Here is a 14,977-nt window from a genome sequence, read left to right on the forward strand (position 1 = left end):
ATTTTTTGAGTTTTAAACAAGAAATACAGATTCAATGGTGGAGTCCACAAGACTGATTTGAGCACCACAAAGTGAAACTGCTGTTTTTACCCCCCCCCCCCCCCTCTCGCGCGCGCGCGCGCGCACACACACACACACACACACACACACACACACACACACACACACACTGCTTTTTGGGAGGTGTTAAAGACTGAAGAACAGAACATCTTAGGTAAATAATAGAAATGTATTTATTTATACAGTCAATAATAAATTTTTCATCACACACAGCATTCCTCGCTATCAGGTACTTTTGCGAGTTCGTTGTACGACCCACGGCTGACAGACAATACAAAGTGGAACGGGAAAGTCCTCCTACACTGCTACACTGCACGCCGGCCTCACTCGGACTGGAAGCGCAGGGCGCGCAGCCGCTTCCGCTCTGCCGCCGTCATATCAGCCGCCTTCGCCTTGGCCGTCGTAGCGGCTGCACTGCTCGCGGGCTCCGCCGTCACCGTGCCGAAGCGCTCCTGCCTCTTCCGCATCTTCTCCTCCAGCTCGGCCTGCGGTGAGATGTGCCCACGAATTACTTCTGGTAATGCGGGGACTAATAAGAAATTGATTTGTAAAAAATCTGATCACATTAAAAAGTAGCGAGTTGCAACAGGTCCACTCGCTGCAACACCACTCCGAACATGAACACTATTTTCCCATTCTTTTCTCATTTCTTTCCCAAATTTAATAGATATTGCCTGTTTAAAAATGTGAAGCACCCCAGAGGACTCTGTCAGGTGTCGACATAACTTTGTATACGTACACATTATCTGCAGGTATGTAAATAATTAGAATTGCAATTATCTGCGACACGCAAACCACGTGGCAGATTTTAAACGGGGCTTCAGTGCGCCTTTCCTTTTGGCTAGCTGGTCAATCTGTGGAACTCCAACTGTCGGGCATTCGGCCAATGTCAGCACGAACGGAAGTACACTCGTAGACAAAGTTCCGGCAGACCACGTCCAACTGCCACGTATAAGGATTGATGTATTGTGCACCAAGGATGCTGTAACCTCTTCACACCTGCACCCGACACGTGACAACAGGTAACGAACTACTCGTGACATTCTGTGGCACCTCGCACCAACGACTGGAGACTAGCAGCAGCAGTACTAGGGATCTGCCATCTGACACGTAGGCTGCCGCTATCGCCAGAACCCGAACGGATGCGTCTGGAGTGGTGCCGTGACTGGGAAGCACGGACTGCCGACGGATGGTGTCATGCCGTATTCGGCGACGCACTGCGATTCTGCACAACCCCGAATTATGAATTACTGTTGTCACGGCATACAATGGTGACTGGGGAAAGGTCCTATTCTTTCAATATTTTGGAGAGACGTGACGGTGTTACTCTCGGTGTCGAGGTGTGGGGCACCTTCGGGTACTGGTGACCGAGGGATCTCCGATCGCAAGTAGTACGTCACGGACGTCCCGTGACGGCAGGTGTCACCCCTCCTGCGACAGTGTCCCCGAGCCACTTTTCACAGAATGACACTCGTTCACACACGGCACGTGTCTCTACGAACTGTCTGTGCAACGTCAACGTACTGCAGAGGCCGGCGAGATCCCGAGATATGTCCGTGAGAGAAAAAGTGTGGAACCGAATAGGATGTCGACTTTGTCCCAGTGGAAGTGCTCGGGATACCACTGACCAGTTATGACAGTTGCAGTTGTAGGCCAGCAGTTTTATGACGTCATTCCCAAATGAATCAGAAAATGCATCCGGGCCAGAGGGGAAGCAAATATTGTGCCGAAAAGTAGATTCACTTTACGAAGTTCTTTGTAAATTGGACTATTTTGCAATCACTGAAATAACACTCTCGAGCTGTGAAATTTTATTTTATCCCCTTTCCCCCTGCCCCCACCCCCGTGTGTTTCATTCTTTCGTCAGACGACGTATATACACACAAACAACCTGTACATCAAACTGCCGAGTTCTTTTTCAAGCCGTAATTTTTCTCAAGCGTATTATTCAGTGTATAATTTACATAATGGTGCTGATGATAACAGCTTTGTGTATAAAAATTATCTCTAAATAAATATTTGAAATTTACCAGTCACATAATCTGTGCAATGAAAAATTCAATCCCACTTATAAGCCTCTGTTTTAGGAATGACATAACTTTGACAGCTATAATTTCCTTCACTTAAAAGAAAACCTAGTCTTTCCTGAAACCCATGTAATTATGACAACACCTTTATTTGGAATAGGATGCTGTGAAGCAGAACTGGTGGTGGTGGGAATTATCCAGACGGTTTGTGTCGTGGAGCAGCCACTGAGACTGATCGTGTCGTGTTCACCTGCACGTTGTAACACTGGGTGGTCAGCGCCGTCACACCGACTTAAAAAGCCTACAATGGGGTAGGATAAGCCTGTGACAGGAAAGGGGTAGGAGGTGCCAGGGCAGGGGACTGGGCAGGTCTCACACCTCGGTCTCTCACAGGGATACGACCTGCTGCAAACCCTGCACACCCTTTTACGTCAGTGCGGCTACTGACTAGCTATCCACCAGGACGAACAGGCCACTGCCGAACTGTGTCGAGAACAATATTGACGACCCGGTGGCACGACGAGCAGCTGAGCAGAAGATACTGAATTTCAATGGCCGGTTCGCAACCCGAGACATCTGGATCCTCTCTTCCATCAGTTTCTCTGGACTACGCAGATGGGAGTTATCCTTAAAGCACGTCATCTGTTCCCGTAATCGTCCTGCCCTCAATCTCAGGTAACCCACTGTCCCCACACCCTCCACCCGACAGTTTCTCCTTCCTCCGACCTGTCACCCCCTTCCAATTCACGTCCGCACGTCGTGTTCCACGTGTGCCGCTTCCCACAGGCCCCTACGACTGTACCTGCCACTCCTTCCTCCCGCATTCCTAGCCGGCAAACTGTCCTCCCTCCGAGCTGCTACCCACCCCATCTGACATTACAACAACTACATCCTGCCCACCTGCCGCAAAACTGCACTGCTACTGTCAGTTTAGCTGGCACCATGTAGGGGCAAAGGCGTGTGTGTGTGTGTGTGTGTGTGTGTGTGTGTGTGTGTGTGTGTGTGTGTGTGTGTGTGTGTACTCGTCAAAGAATAACTCTGAAAGCTGGCAAGTTTTCTTTTTTGTGTGGGCTATCAACAAGTTAATGCATCTGCTTTTTAGTCAGTCGTCTCCTTTAACATAAAGTATTTACTTTTCACAAGAACTTTCCTACTGCTTTTCATAATATTATCATTATTCCATCCTGGATTTTCCACAGTTCAGGGTGTATACATGGACAAGGAAAAAAAAATTTCAGATTTCCCAGTTGAAAATACACTTCTCCGGGTGGAAATACACTTTATCCGTGTTAAGTGACAGTATACTTTTCCTCGGCACTATAAAACTTATCAATTCTTACCATGTTTCTGGTTTTATACACCGATGTAGAATCTCCCGGCACTGAAACTCAGTGAAAAAACACATTTTGGAAAGATCTTTGATAGCAGCAACACGTACGCTGCATTTTTCGTGTTTCGAAGATATAAATTCGAATTCCACCGAACACCGCATGTTATTTTCCGAAGCATTGAAATCGAGCACAGGACACGTCACGTAATGTAGTCAGCCAACAGCAAGATCACTCTTAAGCACCGCAATCACACAAATAAGAAAAGTTAATGGTTTAAATTTATATACATAGGGTTGCTATCAAAAAAACAAAACTATCACATATAATATTGGTCTCGCAGATTAATAAGCTGCAAGAGAAGCTAAGCTTCCACGTATAATGATGACCTGTTTGCGCGTGTTACATGTCTGATCTTCTGGGCTCGAAATTCATCTAGATGGTCCTCAAAGAGTTGATTTTTAAATGAGAGTCAAACGCTCTGTGATTTAAAAAATTCATCGTACATTCTCGCACATAGTTCATCTTGTGTAAAAGGAAATTTACTCTGAAAGTAATGCTTTTCAAACCACCATTCGCAATATTTTCCCGTGGCCTGTTAGAAATTGGTTCGTTTCAGCAGTTGCCAGAGAGTGCCAGATAACAGGTGTCACTGCGCCTGCGCAGCTACGATGACGCAGGAAGCCTGCATGTTCGTACGTGTAAAACATTAAAAGAACTTGCATTATGTCATAAAAGAAACAAGACATCAGAGGATACTTCAAGAGCATCGGAATTTCGTGGACCATACTAAAATGCATAAATCGGATTAAAGTTTGTCCAGATTCGGAAGTAAATTTTCTTGAGTACCAGTACTGTATTATCTCATGTTTGGTCCTTTATTATGGTATAACGCCATACGAGCTAGAAGATGTAAAACATACACTTGAAATGCAGTGAACAGTTGAAACTAGCCAACAGTGTGAAACTGAACACTTAATTTCAACTAAATTGACTGGCTGAGCGCAAAAGATTAACAAAAGCCAAATCTCTTTAGCAAACCGACAAAAATAACTTCATTGTTCTGAAAGACGATTAATGCTTGACTGTCAGAGAGGTAGAAATAAAACCTGAAACTAATAATATATTTTAGCCTTGTGTAATTAATCAAATGTATTTTAATTCACTTGGTAGCTCCCGGCCACAGAAATCCGTTTTGTTTTCATTTAATGTGAGAGCAATAAATGAAGAGGAAACAGCAAAATCACTAAACGTAAACACAGGTCACGTGGGACTACCCACCTCCCCACTACAACTCAGATTGCTCTGTGTATGAGCCCCGGATCTATGAAATTTCTGAACTGGGGCAATATTAGATAGTGGCGCCCAGCCACACATCTGTAGCCAGAAGTGGGAGAAGGTACTACTCATTAAGCGACTCAAATGCGCATGGGCAAGAGCCCGCCCACAACTGCTCAAATGAATCTAATGTAAACAGCTGTTATGTCACGCTCATTGGAGGCAATTCATTGTTAGGAAGCATTGCATATTCTTCCTAAAGCCTTTTGACACACTTTGCTGTTGGCAGACACTTGTATGAGCACTGTGTTTTATTGTTGCATATTGCACATTTCCTTTGGGACTTAAGGTTGTTTTTTTCCCTCGTTCATGTTTTGTTGCTGCAGTATTATTCTGAAGAAGCGGGATAGAGTAATATCCATTGTTAGAGTATTGCTTCTTACCAGTCAAAATCACAAAAATTTAAATGATAACTAAAACCATGAAAAATTCACAGAATTCTAAAAAATACCTAGGTTTTCCCCAGTTTTCTCCCGGATGAAAAAATTCCCGGGTTTTTCCTGGATCTCCCGGTTGTCCTAGGCCGTATACACCCTGACAGTTACAAAGGCTCAGTCTTTTTCCAACTAGAATTTGCTATCTTTTATCTTAATGTTATCTTTGACATTTTGAATGGAGAGATTTGTGATCCTTTGATTTAAAACACGTGCAGATAAAACTCGTGTCAAGATCACAAATTTTCTTTGTCGGTTACCGGTTTTGGCTCACTGATGAGCCACCTTCCGAGGTAAAATACAGAAAATTGTACATAAAAAGTCAATATTAGGCATACACTCAATATTTGAATTTCCTTTATGCAATACATTCCAATCTAAAATGTTGTTCGTATTCTTTGAACTAACTTGCGCCAGTTAAACACGAGACTCATATACGCATAATGAGAAAAAATATTGAAATGTGATACAATAAAAACATGCAAAATATATGACAAGTAATATGAAATACTTTGCCTGAAATGAAAAATTGTAGCTCGTTATGTAAATTGACAACGTTAAGCACTAATCAAATAGTTACGGTGCCCGTATTGCCAGAAACATGTACAAATGATCGACAGCAATTATAGCTGCCAATTCGTTGGTCCAAACCACTCACTTCCAGTCACCCACTGTCCGATGGCGTCGTTATTTACACCGTCTCGAGTGGCACTCAGCTCTGAGCTGCTCATGCACAGTGCCTCACTCTTTTTGACTCCCTGCACAAAGTCACTGTGCTACTGGTCTGCTAGTAGCACTCAGAAACTCACAAGAGATTCCTTCTGCAGGTTTTGTTCAATTTTCTACAACCTTTCTCCGTAATGCTCACTGTTCCTTCATATCTCCACTTCAGAATCACACCACCGAGAGTCTACTCGGGCAGCTATAGCAGTGTTGAAATGCCACTGCCGAATCTGTTACTCAGGTAACATCCAGCGACTAGTCCGTGTTCGAAGTCACCGAGCTCCCCCGACTGATCCGTTCTTCTATTACTGACAATACAACACTCCTTGCCTCCTCATATACTGAGGGGTCTGTCTCTCGTGGCATCTAGTGGTCAATTCCGTATTACACAGGAGTGTCCTTATACTTTTGATAAGGTAGTGTACACGTGTTTTAGCTTTACGGTGTTTCATAATCATGACAAGCTACCAACTACAACCCTGCTAATACAGACACTGCGGTGACAGACTCGGTAGTGCGTAACTGCAGCTGTCATTTACCTGAAGGCTGATCATAACAGTACACAGACTTATCTACTGGGCACATTCCTACGAGAGGTTCTCAGCTCTCTGTCTACTGACTAACTTACCACCCTATTACAGCGAGGGCATCGAAGGGGATACAGAACCGCAGTGCGAGCCGACACTTTCCACATTGGAACATCATTAACAGAAATGAATTAAGAAATAACTGAAATAATTAATTAAACATAGAAAATCCTAGGGGCAACTGGGGACTGAACTTTCTAAACTCTCGATGTTTGATTAGCTACAATATGGCACGAGAAAAGCTGCACACCACAAACACCCAACATTTGTGGCTCCCCTTTGTGGAGCAGGAAGCCACGTGTCAGTGGAATGCGGACAAAGAAACTAGTAATCAGGAAAACAAAGTGAAGATATTCTTGCTCTAAAAATTATTTTAACCTTTATATGACTGATAACCTCAGTACCTTTGTCAGAGCACTCGAGACTGTAGTTCCGAATCGCTCAGCCCGTTTCTTCAACACGTCAGAACTTGGAGCCTGAAACAAGGGGGGAAGAAATTGATTACTTACATACGTACATGGACGACAAAGATATAAATAGTAAAAGAATGAAACATCAATGAACCATAGCCTGGATACACGAATGGTGCATTAACAAAAGCTACTGATGGTTCGAAAATGAGAACTGATGAAGAGATCTAGGAAAATATACAGAAATATCAAAAATAATGGCAAAGAAAAGGCCAATCTTTGGCGTAGCTTCCTAAACAATGAGGACAGTCTAATGAACAAATACACCTCTGTTTGTGAAAAATGGTGCCAATAATAGAAGAGATTGTAGAAACACGAGAAGAGACAGAAATAATGTGAAATAAACAGAAATAAACAAAAGAATTTTTTAAGAAAAATGTATTGAGTTTAGAAGGCTTTTGTAGCAGAAACAAATAAGAAATGAAAAACAGCATGGACAGAACAGATATAACAAGGGAGAAGAGGGAATACTGGAAATATAGGAAACAACAAAGAAGAGAGAGGAAATGAAGCTGTTACTTGAAACTAGTTGGTCAAAACAAATAATAAAATAAAAACAAAAGATATGCAGAGTGAGTGTGTGTGTGTGTGTGTGTGTGTGTGTGTGTGTGTGTGTGTGTGTCGAGAAGAATGGTCAATATTCAGGGGCAGGAATGGCATCTGAAGCAATAAAGTCAAAAAACATGGACTCTAGAATGCATTCCTCCAGAGCTATGAGCATTTCTTCATCTTTGATACTGTGAAACAAATCTCTTCTACACCAGGCTCTTTGCTTTCCATATTTTGGGATGAGATAGTATGGACCAAAACAAGAAAAACTGTCTAGTAAACAAAATACATACCTTACAAACTATGGACACTTGTTCAGTATGTGTTTCACACTTGCAAAGATGGCAAAGTGCTCATCGCTCGTAAGATATTTACAGTCCACGTTTACCAAGACTGCTCTGACGTGAATGATCACTCTTGTCATATCCCTGAACAATGACTATTCCTTCCGGGACACGCAGTATATACAAAATGGTAGTCTTTGCACAGAAAGAAACTGATTGGTTCTTTGCAACATTCTTTAAGAGTGGTACGGAGCTAATGTATGCAGTTTCAGTTGTAATTGTTTGTTTTATTTTAGTGTGCAAAACCAACTAGGGCCACATGTGCCCGTGCCAAACTGTAGAACATGCAGACAAAGAGAGGAGTTAAAAATGACTACATGTCAATCCTTATCAACGGAAGAGAAGACAGCTAGAAACAGGGACCTGGAGAAAGGTCTACAAAATATGTCATAGAACAATGGAGGTCCAGAGCTAAAAATTAAATGGCTTTCACCATATTTCTAAAGCAGATAAAAAGTAAAATGTGATCGATAGCCCACGTGTTGTTCGCTAAAACGACCAATAACTCAGATGGCAAACACAAATGAGAACGTAAGTGGTTGAAAAAGGGCATTCTGTCAGGAACTGGCAGACAGTCAATAGTTGAGTGCAATGTGCACAAAGTGGTGGGGCAGCACCACTTAACAAATGGTGACGGCTAAAAAGACAGTGCCCAATACGTAACCTAGTGAAACAGATCTCCTCGTGGCGAGACGGCCGAGAGGAGGTCGTCCGAGCCGCTGGGAGAGGCTTGATAACCAGAGCTGTTCCCGTGAAGGGAGGACTGGTGGCGATGCCAAAGTGATGAGATGGTCAACTGCAGAACGATGTGCTCAAAATCCACACTGTGCAGTGGTTAATAAATTGCGAGACTCGAGCCACTGTACCAGCTGGGCAGGAAACATGTTCCATCACCTTGCAAACACAGCTGGTGAGAGAAATGGGGGGGTGGGGGGGAGGTAGCTAGAAGGAGGTGTTTGTCCGTAACGGGCTTAGGTACGGGTATGATGGTGGGTTCACGCCAGTGCCTGGGAAACGTGCCCAGATGTGCTTGCACATATGAAGAGAGTACTTGCCCGCAAGAGACAGGTGCTGCAACATCTGAATTTGAATATCATCTGGCCCTGGGGCAGAAGATGGGGATGAAATGAGAGCACACTCTAGCTCCATCATAGGAAAGGCAGCATTGTAGTACTCACGATTCTGAGAAGAGAAAGGTATCGTGCGAGCCTCCTCTGCTCGTTTCCCAAGGAGGAAGGCAGGGTGATAGTGGGAGGAGCTCGAAACGTCCACAAAATGGCGCCCAAGGTGTCGGAGACAGCAACAGGGTCCACGACGACATTGTCTGCTACTGTCAGGCCGGAAATTGGGGAATGGCTCTCAGTCCAAGAGGGTCGTCGGAGGCCGGCCCACACGATGGAAGAGGGAGTGGAACTGTTAACACAACTAGTGAATGACATCTAGCTAGCTTTTCTGCTATCCCAAGGAACACGACTACACTGCACGCAACTGTTTATAACGAATGCAGTCTGCGAATGCAGTCTGCCACCGTAGGATGACGGTTAAAAATGTCGAGAGCACATTGGCACGCGCAAATTGTGTCGCATCACGCCTCAGTTCACCGAGGGACCGGAATACGGGGTGGTAAAGAGGAACTGCGAGTAATGGAACATTCCGCGGTAGTAAGGATAATGTCTGTAAGATGTTCTACCTGATCGTCACGACTGGGGAAATGACGTTCGTCGAAGGTCGCCACGGAAAGTAAAGCCTCCAGTAACCCTTAGTAAGCTTCCATTTGGATGTGCACGTAGGTGGGGTAGGAGTCGGCACACGGGAAATGGTCACTCGCGTATGTGTCGGAGAGAACGGACCACTCGAGGCGATGGGAAAGCTGGGCAGAGCAGAAGGATAGATCTAAATGGGAATAGGTGTGTGTGGAGTCTGAAAGGAATCTGGGTGCTCCCGCGTTAAGGCACAAGATGTGAAGCTGATTGAGAAGGTCAGCCAAGAGGGCACCTCTCGAACAGGTTCAGCAAAAACCCCAAAGGGGATGGTGCGCATTTAAGTCCCCGAGCAGCAGAAAGGGCTTAGGTAGGTGCCCAATAAGCCGGAGGAAGTCGGTCCTGGTGACTTCGAATGATGGAGGGATGTAAAATGTACAAAGAGAAAAGTTCAAATAAGGAAGGAAAAGGCAAACTGCAACAGCTGAAGGCAGGTACTCAGGGAGACGGGTTGACTACGATCATTATCCAGTACGAGCAATACGACACCCCCACGAGACGGAATGGTGTCCTCGGGAGGGAAGGTCTAAACAGACAGGGAGGAAATGCGAGAGCTAAAAGCGGTCACGACGACACAATTTTGTTTCCGGAAGGCAGAGGCTACGTGGACGCTGCAATTCTGAGACCAGCTGTAAATTATCTTTGTCGGATCGAAGATGGCGAACGTTCCACTGGAGGAGAGTCGTGACGAGGAAAAAATGAAGGGATGTCACCCTCGCGGTTGCCGAGTGCCAGCCTTCCGAGACTCACTACTAAAGGGCACAGAGGCAGCGGGATACTGTCCACGAGGTCTGCAGAAGCGTCGGCATTCACCTTCCGTCGTCCTGTGGAGTCCAGGGCAGAAAAATGGTTGGCGGTGCACACCGGTGGCACGGACGTCGGTCAGGTGAGGCTATCACGTGGCGACACTGTCGGAGAGGATCTTCGGGTCAGCAAAGGAGAAGATCGTTTGCCTCTGTTTGGCTTTTCGGAGCCTTTCTGGTTGGCAGAGGAAGACCAGATGCCGGTCGGCTGGAGGGATGTAGGAAGTCTTCAGGAGAGCACTGCTTCTGTCCTTCGAGCCATGCCAGTTGCGTAGCAGGTGACTTCGCCACGTGTGTCGAAAGTTTGGTGGCTCGTTGCACAGCTGGAGTAGGAGACAGAGAAGCTACCAAGACGCTGGGCAATTTCACAATTGTGGTGCTAAAGTTGAGGTCGCACGATTGTGTGGCCACGTTCTGTGCGGAGCGAGATGTACCGAAAACAGTAGTGTAGGCGCCAGACTGTAGAACGCGGGGTTTCCGACTAGCCGACAACTTGCGAGCGACTGGTCGGGCACTTTTTCCTTCACCCCGATGTCCCGGACAACCACCCACTTATCGAGATACGCGGGACAGTCGCCGGAGGAGGCAACGTGGTCACCGTTGCAGTTGATGCGGCAAGGAGGAGGAGGAGGGGGATAACCGCCCTCGTGAGCACCCCTACCCTACCACAGGTTACACATTTGGCAAGATGTCGGCACGACACTCGAAAGTAGTTGTAATGATGGCACCGGTAGCAGCACATCGGGTTCGGAAAATACGGTCCGACTATGATAACTTCATAACCTGCTTTAATCTTTGACGGAAGAACCACTCTATCAAAAGTGAGAAAGAGAGTGTGTGTGGACGCTAAGGAGGCATCTACCTTTTCCGTCACCCGAGGGACTGCAATGACACCCTGATTAAAGAGGTACGTTTGGATATCTGCCTCGGTCAGGCCATCGAGCAGCCCAGTGTTCGACGGGCCTCGAAATGAACAGGATAGCCCTGAAGGAGCGAAGCTGGTTGAGAATCAGGAGGAGTCCCTAAAAGCAAAGTGCCACTGCGTAAATGACAGCAGGATTGCACAGGGCCAGTAATTGCATCAACACCATTCTAAATAATAAACGGATTTACCGTAGTGAAGGACTCTGTCTTCGGTACACAAATCCACGAGGAAACACGGTGCAGCACTTTCAATCTTTAGCCTCATTCCGTTTACGTTTTGTAGATGTCGGTTGTGAAGGCGACCGACCGACTCACTGCGAGAAAGTCACTCACGATTGCCAGCGTCTCCGACGGCGCGCTCCTTCCAAATGGGGGCGCACCTGCCTCGGGGTGCACCTGCCTCAGATGATTGTTCACACCGCCCGAACACCTGACAGAGGGACCAATCGGCAATTTGGGAAGACAGCAGCTTCCTGGGCCCGGCCTGTACCAGGGGGTACATGTGAACCCTACCTGTCGACCCAGGGCTGGAAATTACGCATTACCCAGTCACCCGTTATGCGTCAGATGCGTGGGCTGGCCTTCAGGAGCGCACAGGGGGAAGAAGGAAAAGAGGAACCACAAATACCGAAGCAGAGGAACGATAGGAGAAGGTGAATGAAGAAAGAAAAAAGGCACAGAAAACAGTGGAGAGTATTCTGATATTGACTACCAAAAATACAGAATATGTTGCCAAAAACAGCACAGACATGTTTCCGAAGGGAGGGGAAAAAGAACAGCAAGAGGATAGGCAAGCAGTATGAAAGAGGAAAGATGCTGCAAAGGCTGCGGCCCTGTGGTAGCCGAACACAGACCCACCTAACAGCGGCGAGCCCCTGAGGGAGGGGTTACATGATCAGATGATTTGCACAAAAATAATGAGAAAAGGTGTCAGTAACCTAAATTACAAAACAAAGTAATTTCTATAAACAACTATATGTACTTGACATAAGACAATTGAAAATCCAGAATGGAATGTAACAATATAATGTACAGGATAGTTGCTACTCAACATATAGCGGAGATGCCGAGTCGCAGAAATGCACAACAAAAAGACTGTTAGAAAATCAGCTTCCAGCCAATGAGGCCTTTGTCAAAATTAGACAACACACACACAGACAGACAGACAGAATGTGGTCTCGTGTGTGTGTGTGTGTGTGTGTGTGTGTGTGTGTGTGTGTGTGTGTGTGTGTGTGTTGTCTAATTTTGACAAAGGCCTCATTGGCTGGAAACTGACTTTCTAACATTCTTTTTATTGTGCATTTCTGCGACTCGGCATCTCCGCTATATGGTGAGTAGCAAATATCCTTTTCATTATATTGTTGAATACGTTACATACTTACTTGTTAATTGGAGAGGCTCGGAGAAGCGCTTACAGTGCAAATACATCTGTGCTTCAATTGATAGAACTTTCAGCTACAGTTCACAGTGTAACAGTATAAAGGTGGCAACTCTTAAATAAAAAAATTAAGATTGAAAATGTCCACAATGTGAAAGCCATCTCAGAGTGAAAACTGCTAAAGAAGTTGTTTAACTACTGGGGTGCATAAATTAGACATGCAGTGCAGTTACTACCCTGCTTCTGACCCACATTTATCTTATCTAGACAAATTTTAATATTTCTTTTTTACTAGTTTTCACTTTCTCAAGGCTTTCACATTCAGTTTTACGTTGTGAACACTTTTTCTCTTATACTGGCGATTTGTCAGCTTTACACTGTTTGTGCTAAACTGTTAGCAATAAGCTCCAACAATCAGAGCACAGACAAATTTACAATATAAGTGCCCCTCTGTGCCTCATCAGTTAAGCAGTCAATATGTAAGGTATTCAATTATATACAATCGTGTATAGCAGTTAAGTCTGTTTTGAAATGTAGTTTCCTGGTATTGTCCACCTATTGTTATTTTTAAATAGATCGTCCGACAGCTACCGGTACACTTTATAAAGTGAGTTTCTACATCTGACAACTCACATAGTAACATCTCACAATTTCACCTACCGTCTCAGGAGTGATACCGAAGCGCTCTGCTCGTTTCTTCAAAACGTCCGAGTCCGGTGTCTGAAACAAAAGCAAAATATTGTGATAGTTACCTGTGTCTAATTGTCAGTCCTCGAGACAGGATACATTCGAGAAGGGCTGACGGCTGAGCAGAAGAAACGCTATAACCTCAGTACTACCGACACTGTAACAGACCTAGACTCCAGTGTAATCTCTCCCTCCACCTTCCATCTGTTCATCTCTCTTTCTTTTTAGTCCCTTCTTCTGTCTCAGCTCCCCTCTCGATGTACGGGCCACTCGAAACTTACTGGCAGATTAATACTCTGCATTCTGGACCGGAGCTCAAACCCTGAACCTCACCCCTTGCTGGCCAGCTATCCACACGCGACTGCCGTGACTGTGGGCCGCGAGTCGTGCCCGTTCGGCTCAGTGGGCGAGAGCACTGCCCGGGTTCGAGTCACAGTCCGGTACGCAGTTTTAATGTGCGAGGAAGTTTCAAAACGGCACACCTTACACTGCACAGTAAAAATACTCACACTGAATGAAAAGACAGTGGAAAATATTAAAACAAAACTGAGTGGATCAAAATATGTGTGTGTGTTAAATGATACGCACCGAAAGGGTAGGGGAGGGGGAAGGCGAGAATAGTATTTTTGACCTTCCGCATTTAGATAACGGTAAAGTAATTCATTTTAGTGCTAAAATTTACTCTTGTAGACACATGCCGCACATTCCAAGTCTACAGCCTACTGTAGCCCAGGTGGATTTTGTTGGCCAATCTGCGGTTGTTCCCTGGCTTCACAGACCTAAAGTGCCCATACCAATTTGTTAATCTCAACTTCACTTTCGTCACTGTGGCACTCTGTAAACGGTTATCATTTATACCCTGTGTATACAGTGCATCATTGTTTTTTTGAGGAAAAATTCTGTCACTGTTTACGCACATTAAGAATCTTTTGTTTGCCATTTATTCAACTGCAATGCTCTTAATATTTTTAAAACACTGGGGATTTAGACTTTTTCAATTAACAAATAAGAATTCTGAATTATTCGGGAATAAAGGCAATGACTCACCAAAAGGGTGTGTGTCATCGGTAGGAACCGAAAGGAACAGAAATTTGCTAGCTTTCAGAATGAAATTGCTTTTTCAAGTTTGCAGGAAGAAAACACACAACACACACACACACACACACACACACACACACACACGCACACACACACCTGTCTGCCTACAATGTGATCAGCTGACTGGCAGCTCTTTCCTTGTACTGGGGTGATGTGGGGTACAGGGTGGGGTGGAGAGAGGCAGGAGGAAGGGAGGGGGCTGGGGGGTAGTGTGTAGTGGCTCATGAGAGAGACAGGAGCTGTCTGTGGGCTAGCTAGAGGTGCAGGTAGATGGAGAGCAGGGGACGCGATTTCACAGACGAGGGCATGAGATGGCAGCACACAAGTTGCTGACATGAATTGGGTGTGGGTACTGGGACAGGGGATGGCGCGCGCGCACACACACACACACACACACACACACACACACACACACACACACACACACTATTGGATGAGGGGACAGAAAGTTACCTTAGGTTTAGGCC

The 14,977-nt window shown here is 45.4% G+C and overlaps 1 protein-coding gene across 2 annotated transcripts in view; it reads right to left on the reverse strand.

Moving 5' to 3' along the window:
* Positions 1–210: 210 nt before the first annotated feature.
* LOC124553871 (uncharacterized protein C31H12.03c) overlaps positions 211–14,977 on the reverse strand; it is a 104,313-nt gene continuing 89,546 nt past the window's right edge. For both annotated transcript variants that reach the window (XM_047127872.1, XM_047127871.1), the window contains exons 7-9: positions 13,386–13,445; positions 6,902–6,973; positions 211–545 (exon numbers count right to left, since the gene is read on the reverse strand). In XM_047127872.1, the coding sequence (XP_046983828.1) occupies positions 384–545; positions 6,902–6,973; positions 13,386–13,445 (294 nt within the window). In that variant the 3' untranslated portion in view covers positions 211–383. The remainder of the gene's footprint in view (positions 546–6,901; positions 6,974–13,385; positions 13,446–14,977) is intronic.

Source organism: Schistocerca americana, chromosome 11 (assembly GCF_021461395.2).
Source record: "Schistocerca americana isolate TAMUIC-IGC-003095 chromosome 11, iqSchAmer2.1, whole genome shotgun sequence".
In the NCBI taxonomy this organism is placed as follows: Eukaryota; Metazoa; Arthropoda; class Insecta; order Orthoptera; family Acrididae; genus Schistocerca; species Schistocerca americana.